This window comes from Petaurus breviceps, unplaced genomic scaffold (genome assembly GCF_028583685.1).
Source record: "Petaurus breviceps papuanus isolate PSGF00001 unplaced genomic scaffold, PetGlider_PUasm1.0 221, whole genome shotgun sequence".
NCBI classification, from domain to species: domain Eukaryota; kingdom Metazoa; phylum Chordata; class Mammalia; order Diprotodontia; family Petauridae; genus Petaurus; species Petaurus breviceps.
Genome location: NW_027185877.1, coordinates 11,894,630 through 11,921,100, shown reverse-complemented (window position 1 = coordinate 11,921,100; position 26,471 = coordinate 11,894,630). Strand labels below are relative to the sequence as shown.

Below are 26,471 nucleotides of genomic sequence, written 5' to 3'. Positions count from 1 at the left end.
AAACTCTGCCCCTTCCCCCTATCCACACTCTGCCTAGGCAACAACTTGTGACTCCTTTGTCCTTGCTTAATCTCCTCATGACTCCTCCCGTCTGGCCCAAATCTCATCTCCAAGTTAAACTCCTCAAACTTTTATCTATGCACTGAGTCACAAGTTCTTCTCAGTCAACCCTAACTTTTATCTATGCACTGAAGTCCCTTACATCCATCAGGTCAGCCCTGACAATGGCAGCCCTACCCTTTAAAAGTAAAAGCCTGTGCCCCCTTTCACTTGCAGGTCCCCTAAGGATCCTTGCCTGCTGTAAAGCGTAAAATAAACTTTTTCAACTCTGACTCCAAGTAAGGCTGAGCTGAATTCTTTCCAGACTGAATCACAGGTTCTGGTCTTAAGATAAGATCAGAGTCCCTGCCAAACCTAATAGCCAGTCCTCATCAAATTGAGGCATGGCTCTTTTTTATAAATTTAAATCTGTTTTCTATATATTTGAGAAATGAAGTCTTTATCAGAGAAACTTGTAAATTTTTTTCACAGTAACGCTTACCAGCTATGTATTTCCCACCATTGTATTTCCCTCACTCCTGTTTATCCTACTCTTTCTCCATTTTGTCCTGTCCCTCCTCAAGTGTTTTGCTTCTGACTTTTAGTCCTGCTCTCCCTTCTATCGTCACCCTTCCCCCTCTACCCCTTATTTCCTTCCCTTCCTATTTTATTGTGTATTAAGATAAATTTCTATACCCAACTGAGAGTACTTTATTCCCTCTTTGAGCCAATTCAAATGAGGACAAGGTTCATGTTCTTCCCACCTCCCTTCCACTGTAAAATCTCTTTGAGGCCTCTTTTACATCAGATAACTACTCCATTCTACCTCTCCTTTTACCCTTCTCTCAGTGCATTCTTCTTTCTCACCTCCTAATTTTTTTTTAGATAATTATCCCATCATATTCAACTCACAACTGTGACTTCAATGTATACTCCTTCTAACTGCCCTAATAATGAGAAATTTTTTAGGAGTTACAAGTATCATTTTCCCATGTAAGTATGTAAACAGTTTAACCTTATTTAATCCCTTATGATTTAACTATCCTGTTTACATTTTTATACTTCTTTTGAATCTGGCATTTGAAAGTCAAAATTTCTATTCAGATCTGGTCTTTTCATCAGAAATGCTTGAAATCCTCTATTTCATTGAATGTTAATTTTTTTGAAGGAAAATATACTGAAGGATTATACTCTATTTTGCTGGGTAAATGATTCTTGGTTGTATTCATATCTCTTTTGCCCTCTGGAATGTCATATTTTAAGCCCTTTTATCCTTTAATGCAGAAATTGCTAGATCTGGTATTAGCCTGACTGGCTCTACGATATTTGAATTGTTTCTTTTTTGGCTGCTTGCAATATTTTCTCCTTGACCTGGGAGCTCTAGACTTTGGATATAATATTCTTAGGAGTTTTCATTTTGGGATCTTTTCTCAGGAGGAGATCAGTGGATTCTTTTAATTTCTATTTTACTCTCTGGTTCTAGAATATCAAGGTAGTTTTCCTTGATAATTTCTTGAAAGATGATTTTAGGCTTTTTTTGATCAGAGATTTCAGGTAGTCCAATAATTCTTAAATTATCTGTCCTGGATCTATTTTCCAGGTTAGTTATTTTTCCAATGAGATATTTCACATTTTCTGCTCTTTTCATTCTTTTGATTTTTTTTATTGATGTTTCAAAAAGTCATTAGCTTGGGATGGCTAGGTGGCACAGTGAATAGAGCACCAGCCCTGGAGTCAGGAGGACCTGAGTTCAAATCCAGCCTCAGACACTTACCATTTATTAGCTGTGTGACCTTGGGTAAGTCACTTAAACCCAAGTGCCCTGCCTTCTCCAAAAAGCAAAAACAAACAAACAAGTCATTAGCTTCCACTTGCCCTATTTTAATTTCTAAGGAATTATTTTCTTCAGTGAACTTTTTAACCTCGTTTTCCATTTGTTGAGTCCTGCTTTCAAGGCATTAATTGGATTTTTGTGCCACTTTTACCATTTGGCCTATTCTGTTTCTTAAGGTGTTATTTTCTTCAATATTTTTTATTCCTCCTTTATCTGAGGTACTGGATGTAGGAGTTTTGACTTTTTGGTCTTCTTCTGAGTTTGTGTTTTGATCTTTCCTGTCACCATAGTAACTTTCTGTAATCAGTATCTTTCTCTGTTGGTTCCTCATTTTCCAGTCTATTCCTTGACTTTCAACTCTATGCTAAATTTTTCAAAGATAATTCTGGGGACCTGTAAGTTTCTAGTTCTTCCAAGGTGAGGTGTGTTTACTACTCTTCTGTATTGTGCATTGCTCTTTGAATGACCACAAGCACTCTTTTCCATCCTAGAACTGTGACCAGGGTACCTGCTCCCCTGAAGCTATAAGATCTAGTGTGCTAGTGATCCTCCTTGCTCTAGGACTGAGAACCAGGACTATGCCCCAGATCCAGGTATTGGCAATGTAACAGAGTCCTGCCCTTAGTTCCAGCAAAGGGACCCCTGTAATCTCCTTCTGACCAGATGCCTGACCCCCTTACTATTTATGGACTAAGAGGTTGTGAAGCTGCCACTGCCATCTGATTTAGCTGCCTTAAAGGTCTGTTCCTGTTTTACTGGGATAAAGTCTGTGCTGGGGCAAGCTGCACTTGACTGCGCCCCACCCTCACCCTGGTGCAACAGACTTTTCCTGCCAACTTTCTAAGTTGTTGGGCTGGAAAATTGTTTCTCTTCATCCTTTTTTGTGGTTCTGTTATTCTAGAATTTCTTTTGAGGCATTTGGGAGAGTGGTGAGTTGGAGGGGGGTCTCTGCCTTTTTTCTGCCACCTTGGCTCCACCTCTATGAATATCACAGTAATATCTTTTTTTAAATTAATTAATTTATTTTGAGTTTTCAATATTCACTCCCATAAGTTTTAAATTTTCTCTGCCTCCCTCCCCTTCATCCTTCTCAAGACAGCGTGCAATCCGATACAGGCTCTATACATACATTCTTATTATACATTAGTCATGTTGTATAGAAGAACTAGAATGGATGGGAGGAACCACAGGAAAGAAAAAAACAAAAGAAAACAAATAGTATGCTTCAATCTGCATTAAGATTCCATAGTTCCTTCTCTTCATGTGGATGGCATTTTCTATCATGAGTCTTTTGGAGTTGTTTTAGGTCCCTGCATTGCTGAGAAGAGCTAAAGCTATCAAAGTCATAATTACATAATGCGGTTGTTACTGTGTATGATATTCCCTGTGTTCTGCTCACTTCACTCAGCATCACTTCATATATTTCTTTCCAGGTTGTTCTGAAGCTGCCTGCTCATCATTTCTTATAGCACAATAGTATTCCATTACATTCATATACCACAACTTGTTCAGCCATTCTCTAATTGATGGGCATCCCCTCAACTTCTAGTTCTTGGCTACCACAAAAAGAGCTACTATAAATATTTTTGTACATGTGGGTCCTTTTCCCATTTGTATGATCTCTTTGGGATACAGTCCTAGAAGTGTTATTGCTGAGTCAAAGGATACACACATTTTTGTAGCCCTTTGGTCATAGTTCCAAATTACTCCATGAGATGATTTTTGAAAAGCTGGTTGGAACCAGAATATGAATGACACGGTCCTCTCCTGTCTAGACTTGGGTAAGAAGATTAAGAATTTGTTCAGTAGGTAATGGGTAACCATTGAAGATTTTTGACCAGGAGAGTAAGATAACAGTATGGTTATATTAGGAAGAGGACCTTGGCTATTGGAGGTGAAAAGAAACTAAAGGAAGTAACAAAATTCTAGGTTCAAATCAGTAAGGGCCATAGTCATACCAGATCTAAAACTAAATTTTAAAACAATATTATAAAACTATTTGGTACTTGCTAAGAAATAGAGTGGTTGATCAGTGGAATAGGTTAGGCACACAGGACATAGTAGTCCATGACTATAATAATCTCCTCTTTGATAAACTCAAAGACTCCAGCTTCTGGGATAAGAACTCACTATTCGACAAAAACTTCTGGGAAAACTGTAAAATAGCATAGCAGAAACTAGGTAGAGATGAACATCTTATACTGTACCAAGATAAGGTCAAACCAGGTACACGATTTAGACATAAAGAGTGATAACGTAAGCAATTAGGAGAGCAAAAGATAGTTTACCTGTTAGATCTAAGGAGAAGGGAAGAATTTAAGACCAAACAAGATATAGAGAACATTATGAAATGCAAAATAGATAATTTTAATCATATTATATTAAGTAAGTTTTGCATAAAGCCAATGCAACCAAGATTAGAAAGAAAGCAGAAATCTGGCAAACAATTTTTATTGCCAGTGTTTCTGATAAATGTCTCATTTCTAAAGTACATAGAGAACTGAGTCAAATTTATAAGAATATAAGTCATTCCCCAAATGATAAATTGTCAAAGGATGTGAACAGGCTGTTTTCAGATGAAAAATTTAAACTATCTGTAGTCATATCAAAATAATACTCAATGACTTGATTAGAGAAATGCACATTAAAATAACTCTGAGATACCACCTCACACTTTTTAGATTAGCTAATATGACACACCCAAAAAAAGGTAAATGATAATTGCTAGAGAAGATGTGGGAAAATTGGAACACTCATGCATTGCTGGTAGAGTTGTGAACTGAACCAAACATTCTAGAGAGAAATCTAGAACACCAATACCACTGCTAGGTCTGTAGCACCCAAAGAAATCATTAAAAATGGAAAAGGACTCACATGTTCAAAAATATTTCTAGCAGTTCTTTTTGTGGTGGCAAAGAATTGGAAATTGAGGGGATGCCCATTGATTGGGGAATGGCTCAACAAGTTGTGGTATGTGAATGTAATGGAATATTATTGTTAATAATAGTATACAAATACACACACACACACACATATATATATACATATATATGAATATTCTATTTTAAAAGTTTCAATTCCAGATTCATTCCCTTCCTTCCTTGTCACCCACACTTACTGGGAAGATAAGCAGTTCAGTATAGGTTGTACATGTGTGACTAATGCAAAACAATAACATAGTAGATATATTGTAAAAGACTGACTATATTTCCCTCCCTCCTATCCCACCTCCCACTTGTTCTATTCCCTACTTTGATCCCATCCCTTTTCAAAAGTGGGTGCTTCCAACTTCCCTCCCCCCAAGCCTGCCCTCCCTTCCATTATCCCCCCTCTCATTCCCTTCCCCCCTACTCTCCTGGAGGGTGATACCCTATTTAGTGTATATTTCACTCCCTCCTCAAGCCAGAGTCAATGGGAATAAGGTTGACCCATTCCCTTTTGCCTTCCTATTCTTCCCCTCCATTGTAACCATTTTCCCTTGCCTCTTCTGTATGAGATAGTTTACCCCAATCTGTCTCTCCCAATCTCCTCTCATTATATTCCTCTCACCTCTTAATTACACCTTTTAAGTATCATCCCTTCCTGTTAAATTGGTCCTGTGCCCTCTATGTATACCTGTAAACATATATACACACATTCACATATGTATTCATATGCCCATATACCCTCATATATAGACATATATATACATATACATATATATATATTTCTAATCCCTTCAACTACTGAGAAAAGTTTCATAAGTTACAATTATTGTTTTTCCATGTAGGAATGTTAATAGTTCAACTTTGATAAGTTCCTTATGATTTCTTTTCCCTGTTTACCTTCTCATGCTTCTCTTGCTTCTTGTATCTGAATGTCAAATTTTCTATTCAACTCTGGTTTTTTCAGCAAGAATGCTTGAAAGTCCTCTATTCCACTGAATGACCATATTTTCCCCTGAAACATGATACTCAGTTTTGCTGGGTAGGCGACTCTTGGTTTTAATCCCAGCTCCTTTGACCTCAGGAATAGCATATTCCTAGCCTTTCGATCCCTCAGTGTAGAAGCTGCCAGATCCTGGGTTATCCTGATTGTGTTTCCACAATATTCAAATTGTTTCTTCCTGGCTGCTTGTAATATTCTCTCCTTGATCTGGGAATTCTGGAACCTGGCTATAATATTCCTAGGAGTTTTCTTTTTGGGATCTTTTTCAGGAGGTGATCAGTGCATTCTTTCAACCTCTATTTTGCCCTCTGGTACTAAAACATCAGGGCAGTTTTCCTTGAGAACTTCCTGGAGGATGATTTCTAGGTTCTTACTTTGGTCATGGTTTTCAGGTAGTCCAATAATTTTTAAATGATCTCTCCTGGTTCTATTTTCCAGGTGAGTGGTTTTTCCCATGAGATATTTCACATTGCCTTCTATTCTTTCATTTGTTTGGATCTGTTTAACAGCATCCTGATTTCTCATAAAGTCATTAGCTTCCATTTGCTCCAATCTAATTCTGCAGCAATGATTCTCCTCAGTGAGCTTTTGAGATTCTTTTTCCATCTGGCAAATTTGGCTTTTTAAGGCATTCTTCTCCTCATTGCCTTTTTGAGCCTCCTTTGCCATTTGAGTCAGTCTGTTTTTTAAGGTATTATTTTCCTCAGTCAGGCTGTTGATTCTCATTTCATAATTTTCTTTCATTGTTCTCATTTCTCTTCCCAATTTTTCCTCTACTTCTCTTATCTGCTTCTTAAGGTCCTCTATGGCCTGTAACCAGCTTGTATTTTCCTTTGAAGCTTTTGGTGCAGGAGTTCTGACTTCCCTGTTTTCCTCCTGTTCCATGCTTTGCTCCTTTTTGTCCCCAAAATAGGAGTGTATTGTTGGAATCGTCTGTCTGCTTTGTTTCCTTTGCCTGCTCATTTTGCCACTCAATTACTTGACTTTTGGGCTTTTTGCCACAGTAGGATTCTGCCACCAGACAGGGGACCTTTCGTCCCAAACGCTGGGGTTTTCTCAGCTGCCAGAGGTATTAGATGGGTGCCCTCTCTGAGGTCTCCACAGGCTCTGGCAAGCTGGACACACACCCCAGGACCTCCACCCTAGACTGCAATCCAGATCCAAGCAGGTTAAAGCAAGAGCGATTACCCCTCAGACTGGTGCTTGGTCCCCCTATACTCTGCAGGCCAGGAGCTGAAGCTGGCACGTGGCACTGGCTGGCTGTGCCGGCGTCTCAGGGGCTTCTTGCCCCAGGGGCAAAAGCCACGCACTCCCACTTACTGGTCCCAAAGTCCAGACTGCACTGACCTCTCACTTTGTCCTTCGCATGTATGTGTTGATAAATCTGGAAATGGCCACAGCTGCTGCTGATCTGGAGTCCCTCCGGCCAGCAGCTGGTCAGGCCTGCCCTGGGGCTAAAGCCTCTCCGTGAGGCTGGGCTCGGCTCCCAGAGAGCTGCACTGGATTCTTGCCGGCCTGCAGGGCTGTCATCAGCAGGAGGTTAGCTTCTCTGTGTCATTTTGTGTGTTCTGCAGCTCCAAAGTTTGTTTAGAGTCCCCTTTTTACACGGATTGGGGAAGGTGGAAGCCAGAGCCGCAGGAAGGTCATGCTTCTACTCCGCTGTCTTGGCTCCGCCCCCCTACAACACCCAGAATACTATTGTTCTATAAGAAATGATGAGCAGGTGGATTTCAGAAAAACTTGGAAAGACTTACATGAAATAATGGTCAGTGAAGTGAGCAGAACCAGGAGAACATTGTACACAGTAACAGCAACATTGTGTAAACACCAACTTTGATAGACTTAACTCTTCTCAGTAATGCAATGAATCTTAAGACAATTCCAACACTCATGATGAAAAATGCTATTCACATGCAGAGAAAGAACTATCGAGTCTGAATACAGATTGAAGCATACTATTTTCTCTCTCCCTCTTTTTTTTTGTTTTTTCCTTTTGTTCTGATTCTTCTTTCACAATGTGACTAATGTGGAAATATGTTTAATATGACTGTATATGTATAGCCTATATCAGATTGCTTGCTGTTGTGGGGAGGGGCAAAGAAGATAGAGAGAGAAAAAAAATTTAGAACTCAAAATCTTATAAAAATAAATGTTGAAAAAAATAATAAAGCCATTATCCTCAAAAAAAATAAATCAATAAGGGCCAACATATTCAACTTATTTTTATTCCTCCTAGATTTACATCATCTTCAATTCAGATAATTAAGGCATTTATGTCTTCATTAATATAATTGATAAAACTGTAAAATGGCATAGGATAAAGAATGGGCTATATAGGTCAAAAGACAGATGCCTCTTCTCTTCAGGATCCATTATCAGTAAACATTGATTTAGTTAAATCAGGCATGAATCTATATGACCATCCAGTTCACATTTCACCATTTTGACCACCATGCCAAAGGATCATAGCTTTAGAGCTGGCAGGAACCCTATAGGTTACTCAGTTCTACAAATGTGGAAACTGAGACCCAGATAGTTTATTCATGGTTACATAATTGATAATACTTCAGGTTATCCATATGGTAAGTGTCAGAGCTAATATCCAAATCCAGGCCATCTGATATTACAGCTGATATTCTATACTATGACATTTCTCATGACAGACTCTCACAAACATTTTAATGAAGGAGTTGATCTATTATGTATACAAAGAATAGAGCTAAGATGGCAAAGTAATAGGAAGGGAGCAGTGTGGTGAGCTCTTGTCTACAAGTGTCTCCAAACAGATCTAGAAAATGCGCCATGCTGAATTCTGCTGGTAAAAGCCCAGAAAAAGTCAGTAAGCCATGTGTCTAGCACAGTTAGCATAGGGAGACATGGAGGTTTACGGAAGCTAAAACCTGCTTTCTGCTAGAAACACTCCACACATGGAACAGTCCTGTACCCAAGAAGAGGCTTTGTACCAGAGCAAGGAGAGATCCCAGACCCACATTGGACTACCCCTAGACTCTTAATAGGGCACTGCAATGGGGATAGGTAAGAGCTGAAAGTTTTTTCACCACTATACAGTTCTGTGTCAGAGATCCCAGGTGAAGTGAGATAGTGAGATAAGCAGGATAATATAGGGAGACCTTGGGCACTATACTGAGAAAGGAGGAAATTCTGAAGGAAGCAGCAGTAGTTTGGTTCAGACTGCAGACTCAGAACAGGGTCTTACTTCTAGTAGTATCTTTAATACTCCACTTTAGTGAAGATGCTACTTGTTAGGAAATAGGAGTAGTGTAAACCTGAAAATAAAAAATATTTGTATTTCATATTGCCAAAAAAATATGAAAACTGTATTTTGCTGCCACTACAAGGATTACCTGACAGCTAATGAAAAATAAACAGAACTACTCTCATAAAGTTTCTTTTTATTTTTATAAGTATTCACTATAAGCTAGCATTACATCATACTGAATGAAACATAAAGGAAACAAAGACTGTTCATTCCTAGGATTGTTTGACTCTAAACAAGAAAAACTGGGAAGTGAATTCTATATAATATCTATTCTCAGTTTTTATTATTTTTATTTTATTTTTATTATTTCATCAGTTATGATTATGCCATTTCTATAATGTACATCAAATGAAAACAAGAAAAATAATGTAGTCATGACTTCTTTGAAGTATTGTTTCTATAGCAGAATTGAAGGACATTTCATTGGTATAAAACAACCATTGAGGGTATTATGTGAAGTTAACAAAACTACTTCCTATATATAGCTTCAGGGGATTTCTCTGAAGATAGAATTATAAGAACTGAACAAACTTGGCTCCACTAAACATGTAAGCACCAGAGAAATAAGAAAAAAAAATAACTAGAGAAATCACAGTCCCAAGGTACAATGTGGCTATCAACATTCCAAGCTCAGTGAATTTTATTTTTGAGATATTTTTTATGCAGTGCTGTCTTGGTCATTCTTCCTCCTCCAGGCATGACCAAGGGAATCAGGATGCCACACATGGATGGATGCATGTTGGATGCAGGCAGGAATCTCCTAGCATGTTTGACTCCCAGAGAGTTTTGCCTTGACCTGACTGATAGAAGGGCTGACTTGAACTCATAATCCAGCTCACTTGTTCCTTTTGGACTCGTGGGATAAAATGACTCAAGGACTGAGAGAGGTGAAAACAGTTACCATGAAAGTAGCATAGGGGCTGGCCATGAAGCAGTCCATACTGGACTATAGATTTAAGGTGGAGTGAGTAAATTATTCATGATCTATGTTTCGGTGGTGGCAGATTCTGTGGGGGCAGATTCTGTAGTGCTGAAAAAATCTGGGCTTTAGACAACAGGTAGCAATCCTTCATTTCTCTTCTTCCTCTTACTTTCCTTTCCTCAGCAAGGGGCCTCAGGAATGTTCCTCTGGGTCATAGTGAAGCTCATAGTTACTTCTTGTTTGTTTACCTTTTCAATGTTTGAATGTTTACTTTTTATCTTAAACTGGCAGATGTGACAAAATTGTTAATGACTGACATTTCAAAATTTTAAGGATTATTGCTGGAATGCAGCATTAAGGGGAAGCAGTGCTCCCAAAGGGGAGAGAGATAGATTTCAAATGACAGAATCAAAGAGAGTTGTTTAATTTTTACAATTTCCCTGCGCAGAGAGTCTATATCTATATCCATATCCACACCCACATCCACATCTATCATATATATATACACACCAGAATTTCTCTAGGAAAATGAATCTTCAACAGTTCCTGGAGCAGCAACTGATTGGGCTAGCATTGAGGCAGATATCTAACATCTTCCTACACTTAGTGTGAAAGGAAAGTCACTCCCCAGAGCAAATGGTTAAAGAAGGGGGTGAAGAGAAAGTTGCTTACATCAGGATGAATAACCTATCCTAAAAAGGTAGGGAGATAAGTAAGATTGAGCTTGCTTGCTCTGCATATAGAAATATCACTACCACATTTAATCTTACTTACCAGTATCTACTAAAAAAACTCCATAGTTGTTGTGTAAGTCAGAACTCTCTGGACAATTCTTAATTCCAGTCTGATAAACTTCCTCAGCTTCCTGAAACGATTCCTTTAAAGGACAAAACCAGAAATTTAAAAAACATCAATATTAAAATTAGCATTGGTAAAACCCTTTGATAACATCTCACTTTGATGACATACTGGGCTGAGGAAATGACTTGGTTCTCACAGGTTATGCCATCAGAGAGTAAGGTCTGTAAGTTACTAGGAGATTGGAAAAGTTTCAAACATGGTCTGGTAAGAGAATATGCTTCTTCCCTGAGGGAAGTTTGAAAAGGCTTATAACTAGAAAATTGGTCATCACCAATAATGATTTTTTTGGCCTTAGCCACTGATAAAGAAGATTACAGAAAGAGTATCGCATTTGGAACATGAATACTATGCTTTGATCATGAAGCTGAAACCTATTATGTGTACCACTTTGGAAAAATCACTTCAACTCTTTGGAACTCAGTTTCCTTATAGATAAAGGAGGAGGCTGGGTTGGGAGATCTCTTTACTTCTCTCTAGATATATCTATAATGTGCTAAATACTGGAGAGATTGGGGTCTATACCTCAAAATGAAAAAAAAAAAGAGGAAAAGGCCCTATGTGTACAAAAAATATTTATAGTAGATCTTTCTGTAGTGGGAAAAACTAAGAGAATAGCCAAATAAATTACAGCACATGAATGTAATTGAATAGTAAGAAATTATGAAAGGGATAGTTTCAGAGAAACCTGGGAAGATATATCAACTGATAAAGAGCTAAGTTAGCACCAGAATAATTTATATAACAGCAATGCTGTAAAAACAAATAAAAACCTTTGAAAGTTGTAAGAACTTCAATAAATGCAATACTAACCACGATTCCAGGGGACTTCTGAAGAAACATGTTACCCACTTCTTGACAGTGCACAATGAGACAATTTTTTTTTACAAAGCCAATGTTCAAATTTGTCTTTCTTGATTATGTATATTTTAAAGGGTTCTTGTTTTTTTTTAATGGGTAGGGAAACTTTATTTTTTTTTAATAATTGTAAGATGTGTATGTGATTTTAGTTTGGAAAAATTTATGAATTAAAAAAATAATTTTCCCCAATTATATGTAAAATAATTTTTAACATTAGTTTTTTTAAATTTTGCAAGCAATTTGAGACATATTATATGTGTAGTCATGCAAAACATATTTCCATATTAGTTAAAATAGTTAAAGAAAATACAGACCAAAAAAAAAAACCTCAAGAAAAATAAAGTTTAAAAATATGCTTTGCTCTGAATTCTGACTATATCAGTTCTTTCTCTGAAGGTGAATAACATTTTTCATCATAAGTCCTTTGGAATTGTCTTGTATCATTGTATTGTTGAGAGCAGCTGACATTCACAGTTGATCATCCTTATAGTATTGCTATTACTGCGTAAAATGTTCTCCTGTCTCTGCTCACTTCACTTTGCATCAGTTCATGTAAGACCAGGTTTTTCTGAAGGCAACCTGCTCATCAATTCTTATAGCATAATTATATTCCCTCACAATGATATACCACAACTTGTTCAGCCATTCCCTAACTGATAGGCATTCCCTCAGTTTCCAATATTTTGCCACCACAAAAAGAGCTGCTATAAATATTTTTGTACATATGGGTCCTTTTCTTTTTTTGGATCTCTTTGGGACACAGACTTAGTAGTGGTATTGCTGGGTCAAAAGATATTCATTTTGGGTATAGTTTGGACATACTTTAGCCATAGTTCCCAAATTTCTCTCCAGAGTGGTTCACCAACAGTGCATCAGTGTCTAAATTTTCCCACACCCCCTCCAACATTTATATTTCCTATTCTGTCATGTTAGCCAATCTGATAGGTGTGAGGTAGTATCTCAGAGTTCTTAATTTGCATTTCTCTAACCAATAGTGATTTCAAGTATTTTTTTCACATGACTGTAGATAGCTTTGATTTCTTCTTCTTAAAATTGCCTATTCATATCCTTTGACCATTTATCAATTGGGAAATGAGTTGCATTCTTATAAATTTGATTCAGTTCTCTATAAATATGAGAAATGAGGCGTTATCAGAGAAACTTCTTATACATTTTTTTTTGCAGTTTTCTACTTTCTTTTTTTTTTTTTTGTCTTTTTTGGAGGGCAATTGGGGTTAAGTAACTTGCCCAAGGTTACACGGCTAGTTTTTTTTGTGTTAAGTGTCTGAGGTTGGAACCGAACTCAGGTCCTCCTGACTCTGGGGCCGGTGCTTTACTCACTGTGCCACCTAGCTTCCCCTCTACTTTCTTTCTAATCTTGGCTGTATTGGTTTCATTTGTGCAAACACTTTTTAATCTAATGTCATCAAAATTACCTATTTTATATCCCATAATGCTCTCTATTCTTATGTGGACATAAATTCTTCTCTCATCCACAAATCTGAAAGGTAAGATAGTCTATGCTCCCTTAGTTTGCTTATTATATCACCCTTTATGTCTAAATCATTTACTCATTTTGACCTGACTTTTTTTTAACATATAAAGTACAAATTAAATCCACATCTATGTCACAAAGGAAAAGGAAGTATAGTATGACAGATTGGAAAGGGCACTGGACTTGGAATCAAGGACTCAGGTTTGAATCCTTATCTTAGTGAGTCACTTAATCTCTCTAACATATTTTTGATTTATAAAATAAGGCATTTGAATTCAATGGCCTTTAAGGTCCCTTCTACTTTAAATGTTGCATCTTTAAAGTTCAGAAAAGCTTAATATAAGCAAGTTTAAAAAGCCAAAGGTAACTGATGATTTATTGAATACCACAAGATACTGGCTCCACATTAGGATATTGTAATAAGAATGTAAATTTTAAAGATCTTCCCTGCCCCTAGGCTAATGTGCACCTGAAGCCTGGGGTGGGGGAGGCTTGTTTTTCAGTAGATACTTTTTGATTGGCCAGTGGGTCAATAAGGTTGTTACATTCTCTGAGCCAGGAGAAGGCTATATAAGCCCTGATGTGTAGCTTTGTTTTGGGACTCACTTTGAGAAGTGTTCTGTGATTTGATCTAAATTCTGGGAAGCCGTTGTTGAGAGTCCCCCGGCTTTGAAAAACCCAGATGTGGAAACCCAGATGTTGACTGGGTATGGATGTAATGGTTGGACAGTTTGGAAAGCTGTCTACTTGATCTGTTAATGTCTTGATAATTCTGTCTGTATATTTTGAAGTTTGGGGTGCTGACCTTTTTCCTCTGAACAAGGTAAACGATATATGTCTGACTGATTAAAGTAAGCTTGTTAACCCATTTTGAGTTGCTTTCCTTTAACAAAGCAGATCCAAGAACCTGTGTTGGCAGACACCCTGGGGAAGCCAGGGTGCTTGCTGCTACAGATATAGATAGTATCAGTCACTGAATTAAGAGATAAGATATTTGATCTCAAAACGGGCAACTTCCAAATGTCATTTTATCCAGCAGTCTCAACTTCATCTCCGACCACACATCCAACCACATGTTATCTACAAGCAAAAATAATTAAGAGGGAGATTATGTTTCTTTTGATTTCCTCTGAACACTCTATGGTAGAAATGATAATAAGTGGCTGTCAGGCAGGTGAAGCAAAAGAAACAAGGATGTTGACTAATCTACATGATGGATAACCACCTTATGAATAATAATAAATTTAATGTACTATATGCTATTAAAAAAAAGTTTTATTGATATTTTTTGCTTTTACATTGCCAACATTTTCCCCAACATCTTTCTTCTTTCCCTTCCTGAGAGTCATTCTAGAGGAGAGGAGAGTGATGGAGTAACAGTTAGCATGAGTGGTTGAATTAAGGGAAGGTTTTGTAAGGATGTGGGACATAGGTATATTTGTAGGTAGTGAAGAAGTAGCCAGTAGGTAGAGAAAAACAGAAGATAAGGAGAGAGAGTGTGTATGACAGTGTGTATGACAATTAAGAATGCAATATGCTGAAGAAGATGGGATGGAACTAAGGGTGAGTGTAGAGATGTTTGTCTTGACAAGGGGAAAGGCTACCTCTTCATGTGAAACAGGATAAAGGAGAAAATAGTGGGTAAAAATGTCTGAATAATAGGAGATGGGGAGGGAACAAGAGAGAATTCTCAGAGAATGACTTCTATTACTGTCTTTTTGATAGAGTATAAGGTAAGATCCTCAACTTAAGACAGTGAGAGGGAAAAGTTTCTGTAGAAGTCTTGACCAGAGATGGGAAGGGTTGTAACAGAAGCTTCAGTGGTTTCATATTGCCTATAGACTAAAATGAAGACATTTCTAGACATCTCTTTACAATTTGGCCCCAATTTACCTTTCCAAACTGATTATTTTACCTCAAATAACCTATGCTCAAGCAAATTTACCTAATTAATGTTCATCTTATGTGACATTCCATATCCTACTTTATACCTTTCCACAAGCTGTGTCTCATGTCTGAAATAGCCTCCCTTATTCCCGTCTTATTCTTCTAAGTCCCATCAAGTCTAGCTCAGCTATCACCTCATTCAAGATGTTTATAAGTCCACTAGTTGTTAGTGTCTCTCCCTGCTCTTCATTTTATATATACCTGTGAATACACTGCATCTTACCGGCAGAATAGGACATAAGGAGTTTATTCCTTGAAGGCAAAAATTATACTTTAATTTGAACTCAGAGTTCATCAGTACTTTCTGTAAAGGTGGATAGCATTTTTCATCATGAGTCCTTCTGAATTTTCTTGGATTCTTGTATTGATCAGAATAGCTATTTTTCACAATTGATTATTATTACAATATTGCTGTTACTGTGTACCATCATCTGGTTTTGCTCACTTTATTCTATGCCAGTTCATATAATAAGTCTTCCCAGTTTTTTTCTGAAATCACCATACTCATAATTTCTAGAGCACATTATTGCATATTCCACAATAGGAGTCCAGTATACCACAACTTGTTCAGCCATTCTCCAACTGACAGGCATCCCCTCAATTTCTAATTCTTTGCTGCTACAAAAGAGCTGCTATCAATATTTTTGAACATATAGGCCCCTTTCCTTTTTGTTTGATCTCTTTAGGGGAGTAGTATTGCTTTGACCTTGTAGGGTCAAAGGATCAAAGGGGCTTTTGGGCATAGTTCCAGAATGCTTGGACCAGTTCACAACTCCACCAATAGTACATTAATGTCTCTATTTTCCACCTTCCTTCCAGCATTTGTTATTTTCCTTTTCTGTCATGTCAGACAATCTGATAGGGATGATGCAGTACCTCCAAGTTGTTTTAATTTGAATTTCTCTAATCACTGGTGATTTAAAGTATTTTTATATGACCATAGATATCTTTGATTTCTTCTTCCAAAAACTGCCTGTTCATATTCCTTGACCATTTATCAATTGAAGAATGGCTCTTATTTTTGTAAATTTGACTCTTTTCCCTATATATTTGAGAAAGGAGACCTTTAGCAGAGAAACTTGCTCCTAAATTTTTCTCCAACTTTCTGCTTTCCTTCTAATTTTGGCTGTATTTGTTTTCTTTGTACCTTTAAGAATTTGGATGCTCTGCCATTCAGTACACATATATTAAGTACTGGTATCACTTCATTGTCTATTGTACCTTTTAGCAAAATGTATTTTCTCTGTTTATCTCTCTTAATTTGGTCTAATTTTGGTTTTGCTTTGTCTGAGATCATGATTGCTACCCTTGCCTTTTTTTTTAACCTCAAGTGAAGCATAATATATGTTGCTCCAGCCCCCTATTTTATTCCCCTTAGAACAAGTTTAAAAGAGCTACAAAACATGAGATGGGCTTCAGCACAAAGAGGTGACTATGGTACAAACATTGTTAACACAGCACTTGGTCATTTAGAGTGAGAGAGAGCTGGCAGGTTCAGCCAGCTTGATGCCCTGAGGGAGGGAGGAATGATTTGAACGAATCAGGACCCACCAGCAGAGGGCATGCCCAGCTACCCCACACCTTCTGGGCTCCTGCTATAAAGGACTTCCAGTTAAAAGGTTGGGGAAGATCAAGCACATTTGTTCTGCAGACAGTAGCTAGTGAGTCTGCAGGCCCCATGGGTGGGGGTGAGGGGGAACCATCCTTGGCTGCAGAGAACAGCTCACTGCTGCTTGGAGAAGTATTCCTTACTCCCCTGAACATCAGGCTTGATGGTGTCACTCCCCGATTTCCAGTCAGCTGGGCACACTTCACCATGTTTGTCTGTGAATTGGAAAGCCTAGACAAGCCGAAGATTTTCATCTACAGAGTGGCCCACAGGAAGGTCATTGATGATGATCTGGTGAAGGATCCCTTCTCATCAATGATGAAGAGACCCCTGAGTGAAATTCCCTCATATGCCTTTAAGACCCCATAATCTTGGGCAATGGTATGTTTGGGGTCAGACAACAATGGGATATTCATGACTCCTAGTCTAACATTCTTCTTGACTGTACTGACCCAGGCAAGATGACAGAAATACAAATCCTCTGAAGCACCAATAACTTGGCAGTTGAGTTTCTTAAATTATTCAGCTCTATCACTGAATGCAATAATCTCCATGGAGCACATGAAGGTGAAGTCCAAGGAGTAGAAGAACAACACAACGTATTTCCCTTTGTAGTCAGAAAGTTTTTGAACTGCCAACTAGGTATAACAGTGGTAGCTCTGAAATTGGGAGCTGGGTACCCAATGTTGGCATTTCCAGCTGATGTGTTGACAGTAACAGTGACGCTCCGCAGACTAGTACAGAGGAAGAACGAACATGTGAGGAGGAGCTGGAGAACTGGAAGGAGCGCATGATCTCAGGAGAGGCTGAGGGACGGCAGGGTCCAGCCCCTTATTTTAACTCTGTGTGTTGTCTTTCCAGTTCAAATGTGTTTCCTATAAACAACATATTGTTGAATTCTGGTTTTTAGTTCATTGTGATTCATTTCAATTATATGTGTGATTTTGTCACATTTACAGATATGATTACTGTGTATTTCCTTCCATCCTATTTTTTCTCTTTATCTATCACTTTCTCTTTTTACCCTGTCCTTTCTCCAAAATCTGTTTTGCTTCTGATGAATGCCTCCCTGAATCTGCCCTTCCTTTTATCACTGTCTTTATTTCTCTTATTTCCTTCCCCTCCTACTTCCCAGTAAGATAGCCCCTTTTCCATTCCACTGTAAAGGCTTTTGCTTGTACTCCTCTTTTATATGAAATAATTTCCCCCATTCTTCCTCTCCCTTCTCCCATAACATTCCCCTTTCTTTAAAACCCTTTCCTTAAAAAATTCATTCCTATATAATAGACTCACATCCATGGCCTCTTTCTATGCAGACTCTTTCTAACTGCCTTAAAAATAGTAAAGTTCTTAGCAGTTATATACATCATCTTCCCATAAAGGAATATAAATAGTTTTACTCCATTGAGTCCCTGATGATTACCCTTTCATGTTCACTTTTTTTATATATGAGTCATGTTTGAATATCAGATTTTCTATGTGGCTCTGGTTTTTTCATCAGGAATTCTTGAAAATCCTCTATTTTATTAAATATTCATTTTTCACCTGATGGTTTATATTCATTTTTGCTTGGAAGATGATTCTTCATTGTAATACTAGGGTCTTTGCCATCTGGAACATCAAGATCCAAGACCTCCACTCCTTTAATGTGGAAATTGTTAATATTGTATGAGACTGACTATGGCTCTGTGATATTTAAATTGCTTCTTTCTGGCTGCTTGCAATATTTTCTCCTTGATTTGGGAGCTTTGGAATTTGGTTGTAATTTTCCTGGGAGTTTTCATTTTGGGATCTCTCAGGAGGTGGATTCTTTCAATTTCTATTTTACCTCCTGAAGCTAAGATCTCAGAGCAGTTCTTTTATAATTTCTTGAAATATAATGAATTTTTTTATCATGAATTTCAGGTAGCCCAATATATCTTAAATTATCTCTCCTTAAAGATGACTTCATTTTATTGTTCCTTGATATCTCAAGTTTGGTGTCTTATAGTGTCATTAGTTTCTACTTCTCCATTTCTAATTTTTTTTGGGGGGGGAGGGCAATTGGGGTTAAGTGACTTGCCCAAAGTCACAGAGCTAGTAAGTGTGTCAAGTGTCTGAGTTCAGATTTGAACTCAGGTCCTCCTGACTCCAGGGCCGCCATTTCTAATTTTTAAGGAACTATTTGCTTAGCTTTTCTACCTCTTTTTCCTTTTTAGACAATTCTGATTTTTAAGGAATTCTTTGCTGTAGTGAATTTTTGTCCCTCTTTTGTCATTTCATCAATTGTTTTTTAAGTTATCTTCTTCAGTAGTTTTTTTGTCTCTTTTACCATGTCGTTAATTCTCTTTTTATAATTTTCTTGCATCACTCTCATTTCTTTCCCCAGTTTTTTTTCTCTACCATTCATCTCTTTCTTTAGCTCTTGCAGGAATTCTTGTTGATTTTGTGTCCGATTTCCATTATTCTTTGAGGCTTTGTTTGTAGCATTTTCACTTTGTTGTCGTCTTCTGAATTTGTTCTTGGTCTTCCCTGTTGGGGCCTGTAGCTCCTTTTTGGGTTTCAGGCAGCCTCTCTGAGTTCAGGTCTGACATAACAAGATACAGAGCAATCAGTAATATGTGCTGATCTCATCTGTCGTCAGGGCACCCTAACCTCCAGGAAGAGCCGAGGCGCCCAAATTGTGTGCTGTCACGCAATGTAACCTGTTACCCTGAGATTATCTCGGGGACTAAGGGTAAGTGCGCAGGAGTATGCAAGCTGTTCTAGACACAGCCTCCCTGTTCTCTGACTAGTGCCCCCCTACCTTCCCTCACAAGCTGTCCATGAGCTCTGCAAGTGCACTTTGGAGATTTAAGGGCTGAAACATGAGGGGGCTAGAGGATAGAGGGAGAGATGTAACAACACGCCTGTCCTGCCAATAAAGCTGTACCTCTTTCCATTTCCACTGACTTGACTTCTCCTTCATAAGACCACGCAGGACATGGCCAGCATGTGCACTGAGGACCTAGGAAAGGTAAGACTCAGCTAGAAATCTTGGGGTCACAATAAATTTGCCCCAACGTGGGGCAAATAAAGTATGTGTGGTTTTAAAAGGGACCTTTTAGCTGAGCCCCCACGCTAGTGGGGAAGATATAGGAGAAGTCCCAAGGGACCAGGGGAATTCTGGGGTTATCTTGGGATGAAAATGGGGAATTCCCCCCCCCTATAATTAAGTCAGAGAAATGGAGATTTGGGCCTGAAGCTCCTCTCTGGGTTTCAGGCAGCCTCTCTGAATTCAGGTCTGACATAACAAGATACAGAGCAAGGGAGTGTTGTCCTAGAAAGGGCCTCTGCTCCCTGCTACCACAAGTGTTAGTGCTTCTCTTGGCATCTGAACTGTAGCCAGGTCCCCTGTTTCCCCGCTACCCTGTAGCCACAAGTACAAGTGCTCCTTTCTGCCCTAGAATGTCTCTGGTTTCATTTCCTGAAGCTGCTGTTGCTGTTGCTCTTGGTTTCTACAAGACATATCACTGGTGTTGCCACCTTGTATGCTCCAACTTAGCCCCAATCTGGTATCACAGACCTTTCCTGTCAATCTCTTAAGGTTCCCTGGGTTGCAAAAATGTCTCACTCTGATCTTTTATTGGCTCTGTCACTACAAAATTCAATTTAACACATTAAAGTTGTTTGAAGGGAATGTTGAGAAAGATTGGCTGGGTTGCTACCTCTACTCTACTATCTTGGCTTCACTCTGTGCATATCTTTTCCATCCTATGATTAAGGAAACATCTTTTTTAATGGCTAAAAGTTCCATAAGTGTCTCATTTCATTTTAATCTCAAATCAGTGTCAAAACACCTACATTCAAAGCCTCAAAGAGAAATATGAATTAGTCTCCAGCCCAAAAAGAACTCCTGGAAGAGCTAAAAAAGGATTTAAAAAGTTAATTCAGAGAAATTGAAGAAAATTTGGGAAAATAAATGAGAGTGAAGCAAGAGAATAATGGGAAAAAAAAAGAATTAACAACTTAGAAAAAGAAAACAACGACTTAAAAAGTAGAATTGGTCAAATGGAAAAGGATGTACAAAAATCCAATGAAGAAAATAACTCCTTAAAAAGTAATGGCTAAGGGGAGCTAGGTGAATAGAGCACCAGCCCTGGAGTTCAAATCCAGCCTCAGACACCTAACACTTACTACCATGTGACCTTGGGCAAGTCACTTAACCCCAATTGCCCTGCCATCCCTCCTCCAAAAAGAAAAAAAAGTTTAAAAAGTATTGCCTAAATTGAAAAGGAAGTGCAAAAGCTAACTAAAGAAAATAATGCCTTAAAAATTATAATTGGGCAAGTGGAAGCTAATGACTTGATAAGACATCAAGAAACAAGATGAGAAAATGAAAAAGATAAAATAAAATGTAAAAAATTTTGGAAATGTTGGAAAAACAACTGACATGGAAAAGAAATCCAGGAGAGATAATTTAAGAATTATTAGACAACCTGAAAGTCAAGAAATTATCAAAGAAAACTGCCCGATATCCTAGAGATTCCAAAGTCAAAATTCCCAGGAATATTACATTCAAATTCAAAAAGTCTCATGTCAAGGAGAAAATACTCTGAACAGCCAGTCAAATAACACAGAGTCATAATCAGTATTACACAGGATTTAGCAGCTCCTACATTAAAGAATCAGACAGCTTTGCATATGATATTCCAGAAGGTAAAGGAGCAATAATTACAAGCAAGGATCAACAACCTAGCAAACTTGAGCTTAACCTTTCAGAGGGAAAATTGGGCATTCAATGAAATAGGGGACATTTTTTTTTCCTTTTTGGAGGGAGGAGGGCAGGGAAATTGGGGTTAAGTAACTTGCCCAAGGTCACCCAGCTAGTTTTTGTGTTAAGTGTCTGAGGCCAGATTTGAACTCAGGTCCTCCTGACTCCAGGGCTGGTGCTCTATTCACTGTGCCACCTAGCTGCTCCAAAATAGGGTACTTTTAAACATTTCTGATGAAAAGACCAGAGCTAAACAGAAAGTTTTATTTTCAGATTCAAGAGAAGCATAAAAAGATAAACAGAAAAGAAAAAAAATGTTATTTAATAAGGTTAAACTTCCTTATATGGGAAGATGATACTTGTATCTCTTAAGAATTATATCTCTAATTCAAGGGATTGGAGGACTGAATCTTGTAAACTAAAAGTAAATAAACAAATTAATAAAAACAAAAAAAGAATTATATCTCTTTTAGAGTAGTTAGAAAGAATATAGGGGCAGCCAGGTGGCTCAGCGAGTAAGAGCACCGGCTCCAGTGTTGGGATGACCTGAATCAAACCTGGGCTCAGATACTCAGCACCACACCCAGAAATAACTGGCTGTGTAACCTTGAGCAAGTTACTTAACCCTGATTGCTTAAAAAAAAAAAAAAGAAAGAAAGAGTATACATAGATAGAGGGTATGGGTTTAAGTTAAGGGAGAAAAAAAGGATTACACTGGGAGTAGAAGAAAGGAAGAGGCAAAATAAAAAATGAATTATATTATATGAATAGGTGAAAAAGACCTATTACAATAGAGGGAAAAAAGGGAAGGGGGTGAGCATTGTTTGAACCTTGCTCTCATTGGATTTGGCTCAAAGAGGGAATAACATACACACTCAATTGGGGATGGAATGCTATGTTACATTACAGGTAAGTAGGATGGGAGGGGGACAAGAAAAAGGGGGGCAGCTGATAGAAGGGAGGAAGAGAGATTGATGGAGGTGGTAGCCAGAAGCAAAACACTGGTGAGGAAGGACAAGGTGAAAGGAGAGAGAGAGAGAAAAAGTACGAACAGGGAGAAAATGGGATGGAGGTAAATAAAGAATTAGTAACATTAACTGTGAGTGGGAATGGGATGAACTCTCCATAAAACGGAATTGGATAGCAGAGTGGATTAAAAATTAGAATACTACTTAATGCGGTTTACAAGAAACACATTTGAAGCAAAGAAACACACAGAGTAAAGGTAAAAGGCTGAAGCAGAATATATTATGCTTCAACTGAAGTAAAAAAAAATCAGGAGTATCAATCATGATCTCAGACAAAGGAAAAGCAAAAATCTAATTAAAAGAGACAAAGAAGGAAAATACATCTTGCTAAAAGGTACCATAGACAATGAAGTAATATCAATACTAAAACTTCTTCTGCCAAATGGTATGGCATGAAAATTTCTAAAGAAGTTAAATGAATTACAGGAGGAATAGACAGTAAAACTATACTAGTAGGGGACCTCAACTTTCTTGTCTCAGAACTAGATAAATCTAATCACAAAATAAACACGAAAAATTAAGGTGGTAAATAGAATTTTTAAAAAGTTAGATATGATAGATCTCTGGAGAAAACTGAATTGGGATACAAAAGAATACACCTTTTTCTTAGCAGTACATGGCACCAACACATACACACACACAAATGACCATATGTTAGGGCAGAAAAACTAGAAAAGCAGAAATATTAAATGCATTCTTTTCAGATCATGATGTAATAAAAATTACATTTAATTAAAAAGCCTTAGAGAGATTAAAAATTAATTGGAAACAAAATAATCTGAGTGGGTCAAAGAACAAATCATAGAAACAATTAATAAATTCACCAAAGAGAATCAAATAGTGAGACAACATACCAAAATTTATGTAATGTAGGCAAAGCATTAAATAGGGGGAAATTTATATCTGTAAATTTGTATCATCAATAAAACAGAGAAAGAGCATAACAATGAACTTGGCATTACAAAAGCTAGAAAAAAATCCCAATTAAATACTGAATTGGAAATGCTGAAAATCAAAAAGAAGATTAATAAAATTGAAAGCAAGAAAGTCATTGGAATAATTAAGCTGATACGTGGTTTTATGAAAAAGCCAATAAGACAGATAAACCTTTGGTTAATTTTATTTTTAAAAAAGAAAGAAGAAAACCAAAATACCTGTATCAAAAAATCAAAAGGGTGAATTTGTCACCAATGAAGAGGAAATTAAAGCAATAATTAGGAGCCATTTTGCCCAATTTTATGCCAATAAATCTGATTATCTAAGTAAAATGGATAAATATTTACAAAAAATATAAATTGCCCAGATTAATAGAAGAGGAAATAGAATACTAAAATAACCCCATCTTAGGAAAAGAAACTGAACAGCTCATCAATGAACTCCCTAAGAAAAAATCCCCTGGGTCAGATGGATTTACAAGTGAATTCTGCCAAATATTTAAAGAACATATAATTCCAATGCCATATAAACAATTTGGAAAAGTAGGAAAAGAAGGAGACCTACTGAACTCCTTTTATGACACAAATATGGGGCTAATACCTAAATCAAGAAGAGCCAAAACAGAAAAAAAAGAACTATAGACCAATTTCCCTAATGAATACTGATGCAAAAAAAAATAAATAAAATATTAACAAAGAGACACAGCAACTTATCTCAAGGATAATACACTATGACCAGGTAGGATTTATTCCAGGAATGCAGGACTGGTTCAACAATAGGAAAATTATCAGCATACTTGACCATATCAACAACAGAATTAACAGAAATCATATGATTTATCCCAATAGATACAGAAGAAGCATTTGACAAAATACAACACCCATTCCTATTAAAAACTCTAGAGGGAATAGGAGTAAATGGAGTCTTCCTTAAAATGATAGGTAGCATCTATCTAAAACCATCATCAAACATTACATGTAAAGGGGATAAGCTAGAAGCATTTCCAGTAAGACCAGGGGTGAAACAAGAATGTCCATTATCACCACTGTTATTCAGTACTGTACTAGAAATGTTTGCTTTAGCAATAAGAAGAAAAAGAAATTGAAGGAATTAGAATAGTCAAAGAAGAAGCAAAGCTATCACTCATTGCAGATGAAATGATAGTATACTTAGAGAATCCTACAGAATCAAATTAAAAGGTAGTTGAATGAATGAAATACTATTTGCCCATTATCACCATTATTGTTCAATACTCTACTAGAAATGTTAGCTTTAGCAGTAAGAAAAGAAAAAGAAATTGAAAGAATTAGACTATGCAATGATTAAACAAAACTATCACTCTTTGCAAATGGTGTGCCTAGAGAATCAACTAAGAAAACCACTTGAAAAAATTAACAGCTTTAGAAAAATTGCAGGATATAAAATAAACTCACATCAATCACCAACATTTCCATATGTGATCAACAAAGTCCAGCAGCAAGAGACAGAAAGAGAAATTACATTTAAAATATTAACTGTGGACAATCTAAAATACTTGAGAGTCTATCTGCCAAGACCAAATGAGGAACACAATTAGAAAACACTTCACACAAATAAAGTCATCTCTAAACAACTGGAAAAATATCAATTGCTCATGAGTAGGCCAAGCTAATATAAAAAAATGACAATTCTACTAAATTGATTTACTTATTTGGTGCCATGCCAAATCAAACTACCAAAAATTATTTTATAGAGCTAGAAAAAATTATAACAAAATTCATCTGGAAGAACAAAAGGTAAAGAATATCAAGGGAATTAATGGAAGAAAATAAAAAAGCAAGGTGACCACGGAATAACAGATCTAACATTATATTACAAGGCATCGATAATCTAAAGTATTTGGTACTGGCTAAGAAATGGCTATAAGTGGTGGATCAGCAGAATAGATTAGGCACAGAGGACATAGTAGTAAATGACCATAGTAATCTAGTTTTTGATAAACCCAAAGACCCCAGCTTCTGGGATAGGAATTTATGACAAAATCTGCTGGGAAAACTGGAAAGCAGTTTGGCAGAATCTAGATCAACATCTTACATCATATACCAAGATAAGGTCAAAATGGGTAAATGAATTAGATATGAAAGGCAAATCATGAGAGCAAGGAAAGCAGATTTATGGAGGAGGGAAGAATTTATGACCAAACTAGAGATAGAGATCATGTCATTTTGATCATATCAAATTAAAATTTTTTTGCACAAACAAGACCAATGCAACCAAGATTATAAGGAAAGAAGAAAGCTGAGAAATAATTTTTTACAGTAAGTGTCTCTGATAAAGGCCTCATTTCTAAAACACATAGAGAACTGAGTCAAATTTATAAGAATACAAGCCATTCCTTAATTCATAAATGGTTAAAGGATATGAACAGGCAGTTTTCAGACAAAGAAATCAAAGCTATCTATAGTCACATGAAAAGTGCTCTGAATCACTATTTATTAGAGAAATGCAAATTAAAGCAACTCTGAGGTACCACCTCACACCTATCAGATTGGCTAATATGACAGAAAAGGAAAATAATAAATGTTGGAAAGGATGAGGGAAAATTAGAACACTAAGGCACTGTTGATGGAGTAGTAAACTAATCCAACCATTTTGGAGAGCAATTTATAACCATGTCCAAAGGGCAATCAAAATGTGCCTCTGACCCAGCAATACCATTATTAAGTCTGTATCTCAAGGAAATCATCTGAAAGGGAAAAGGACCTATATGTATAAAATGACTTACAGCAGTTCTTTCTGTGGTGACAAAGAATTGGAAATAGAGAGGATGTCCATCAACTGGCTTCACAACAATTCAACAATGGCTTCAGCCAAGTTGCAGATATGTAATAAAATATTGATGGGCTATAAGAATTGACAAGCAAGCAGATTTCAGAAAAAGCCTGGAAAGTTTTACTTGAACTGATGTAAAGTGAAGTGAGCAGAACCAGGAGAACATTGTAAACAACAACAGCAATATTGTGC

The 26,471-nt window shown here is 37.2% G+C and overlaps 1 protein-coding gene and 1 pseudogene across 6 annotated transcripts in view; both read right to left on the bottom strand.

The window, feature by feature from the left end:
• Positions 1-26,471, bottom strand: part of TMTC1 (transmembrane O-mannosyltransferase targeting cadherins 1) — a 340,352-nt gene that overhangs the window by 26,651 nt on the left and 287,230 nt on the right. For all 6 annotated transcript variants that reach the window (XM_069094886.1, XM_069094883.1, XM_069094881.1 and 3 more), the window contains one exon: positions 10,777-10,879. In XM_069094886.1, the coding sequence (XP_068950987.1) occupies positions 10,777-10,879 (103 nt within the window). The remainder of the gene's footprint in view (positions 1-10,776; positions 10,880-26,471) is intronic.
• On the bottom strand, positions 16,075-19,693 carry LOC138166316 (peroxiredoxin-1 pseudogene; annotated as a pseudogene).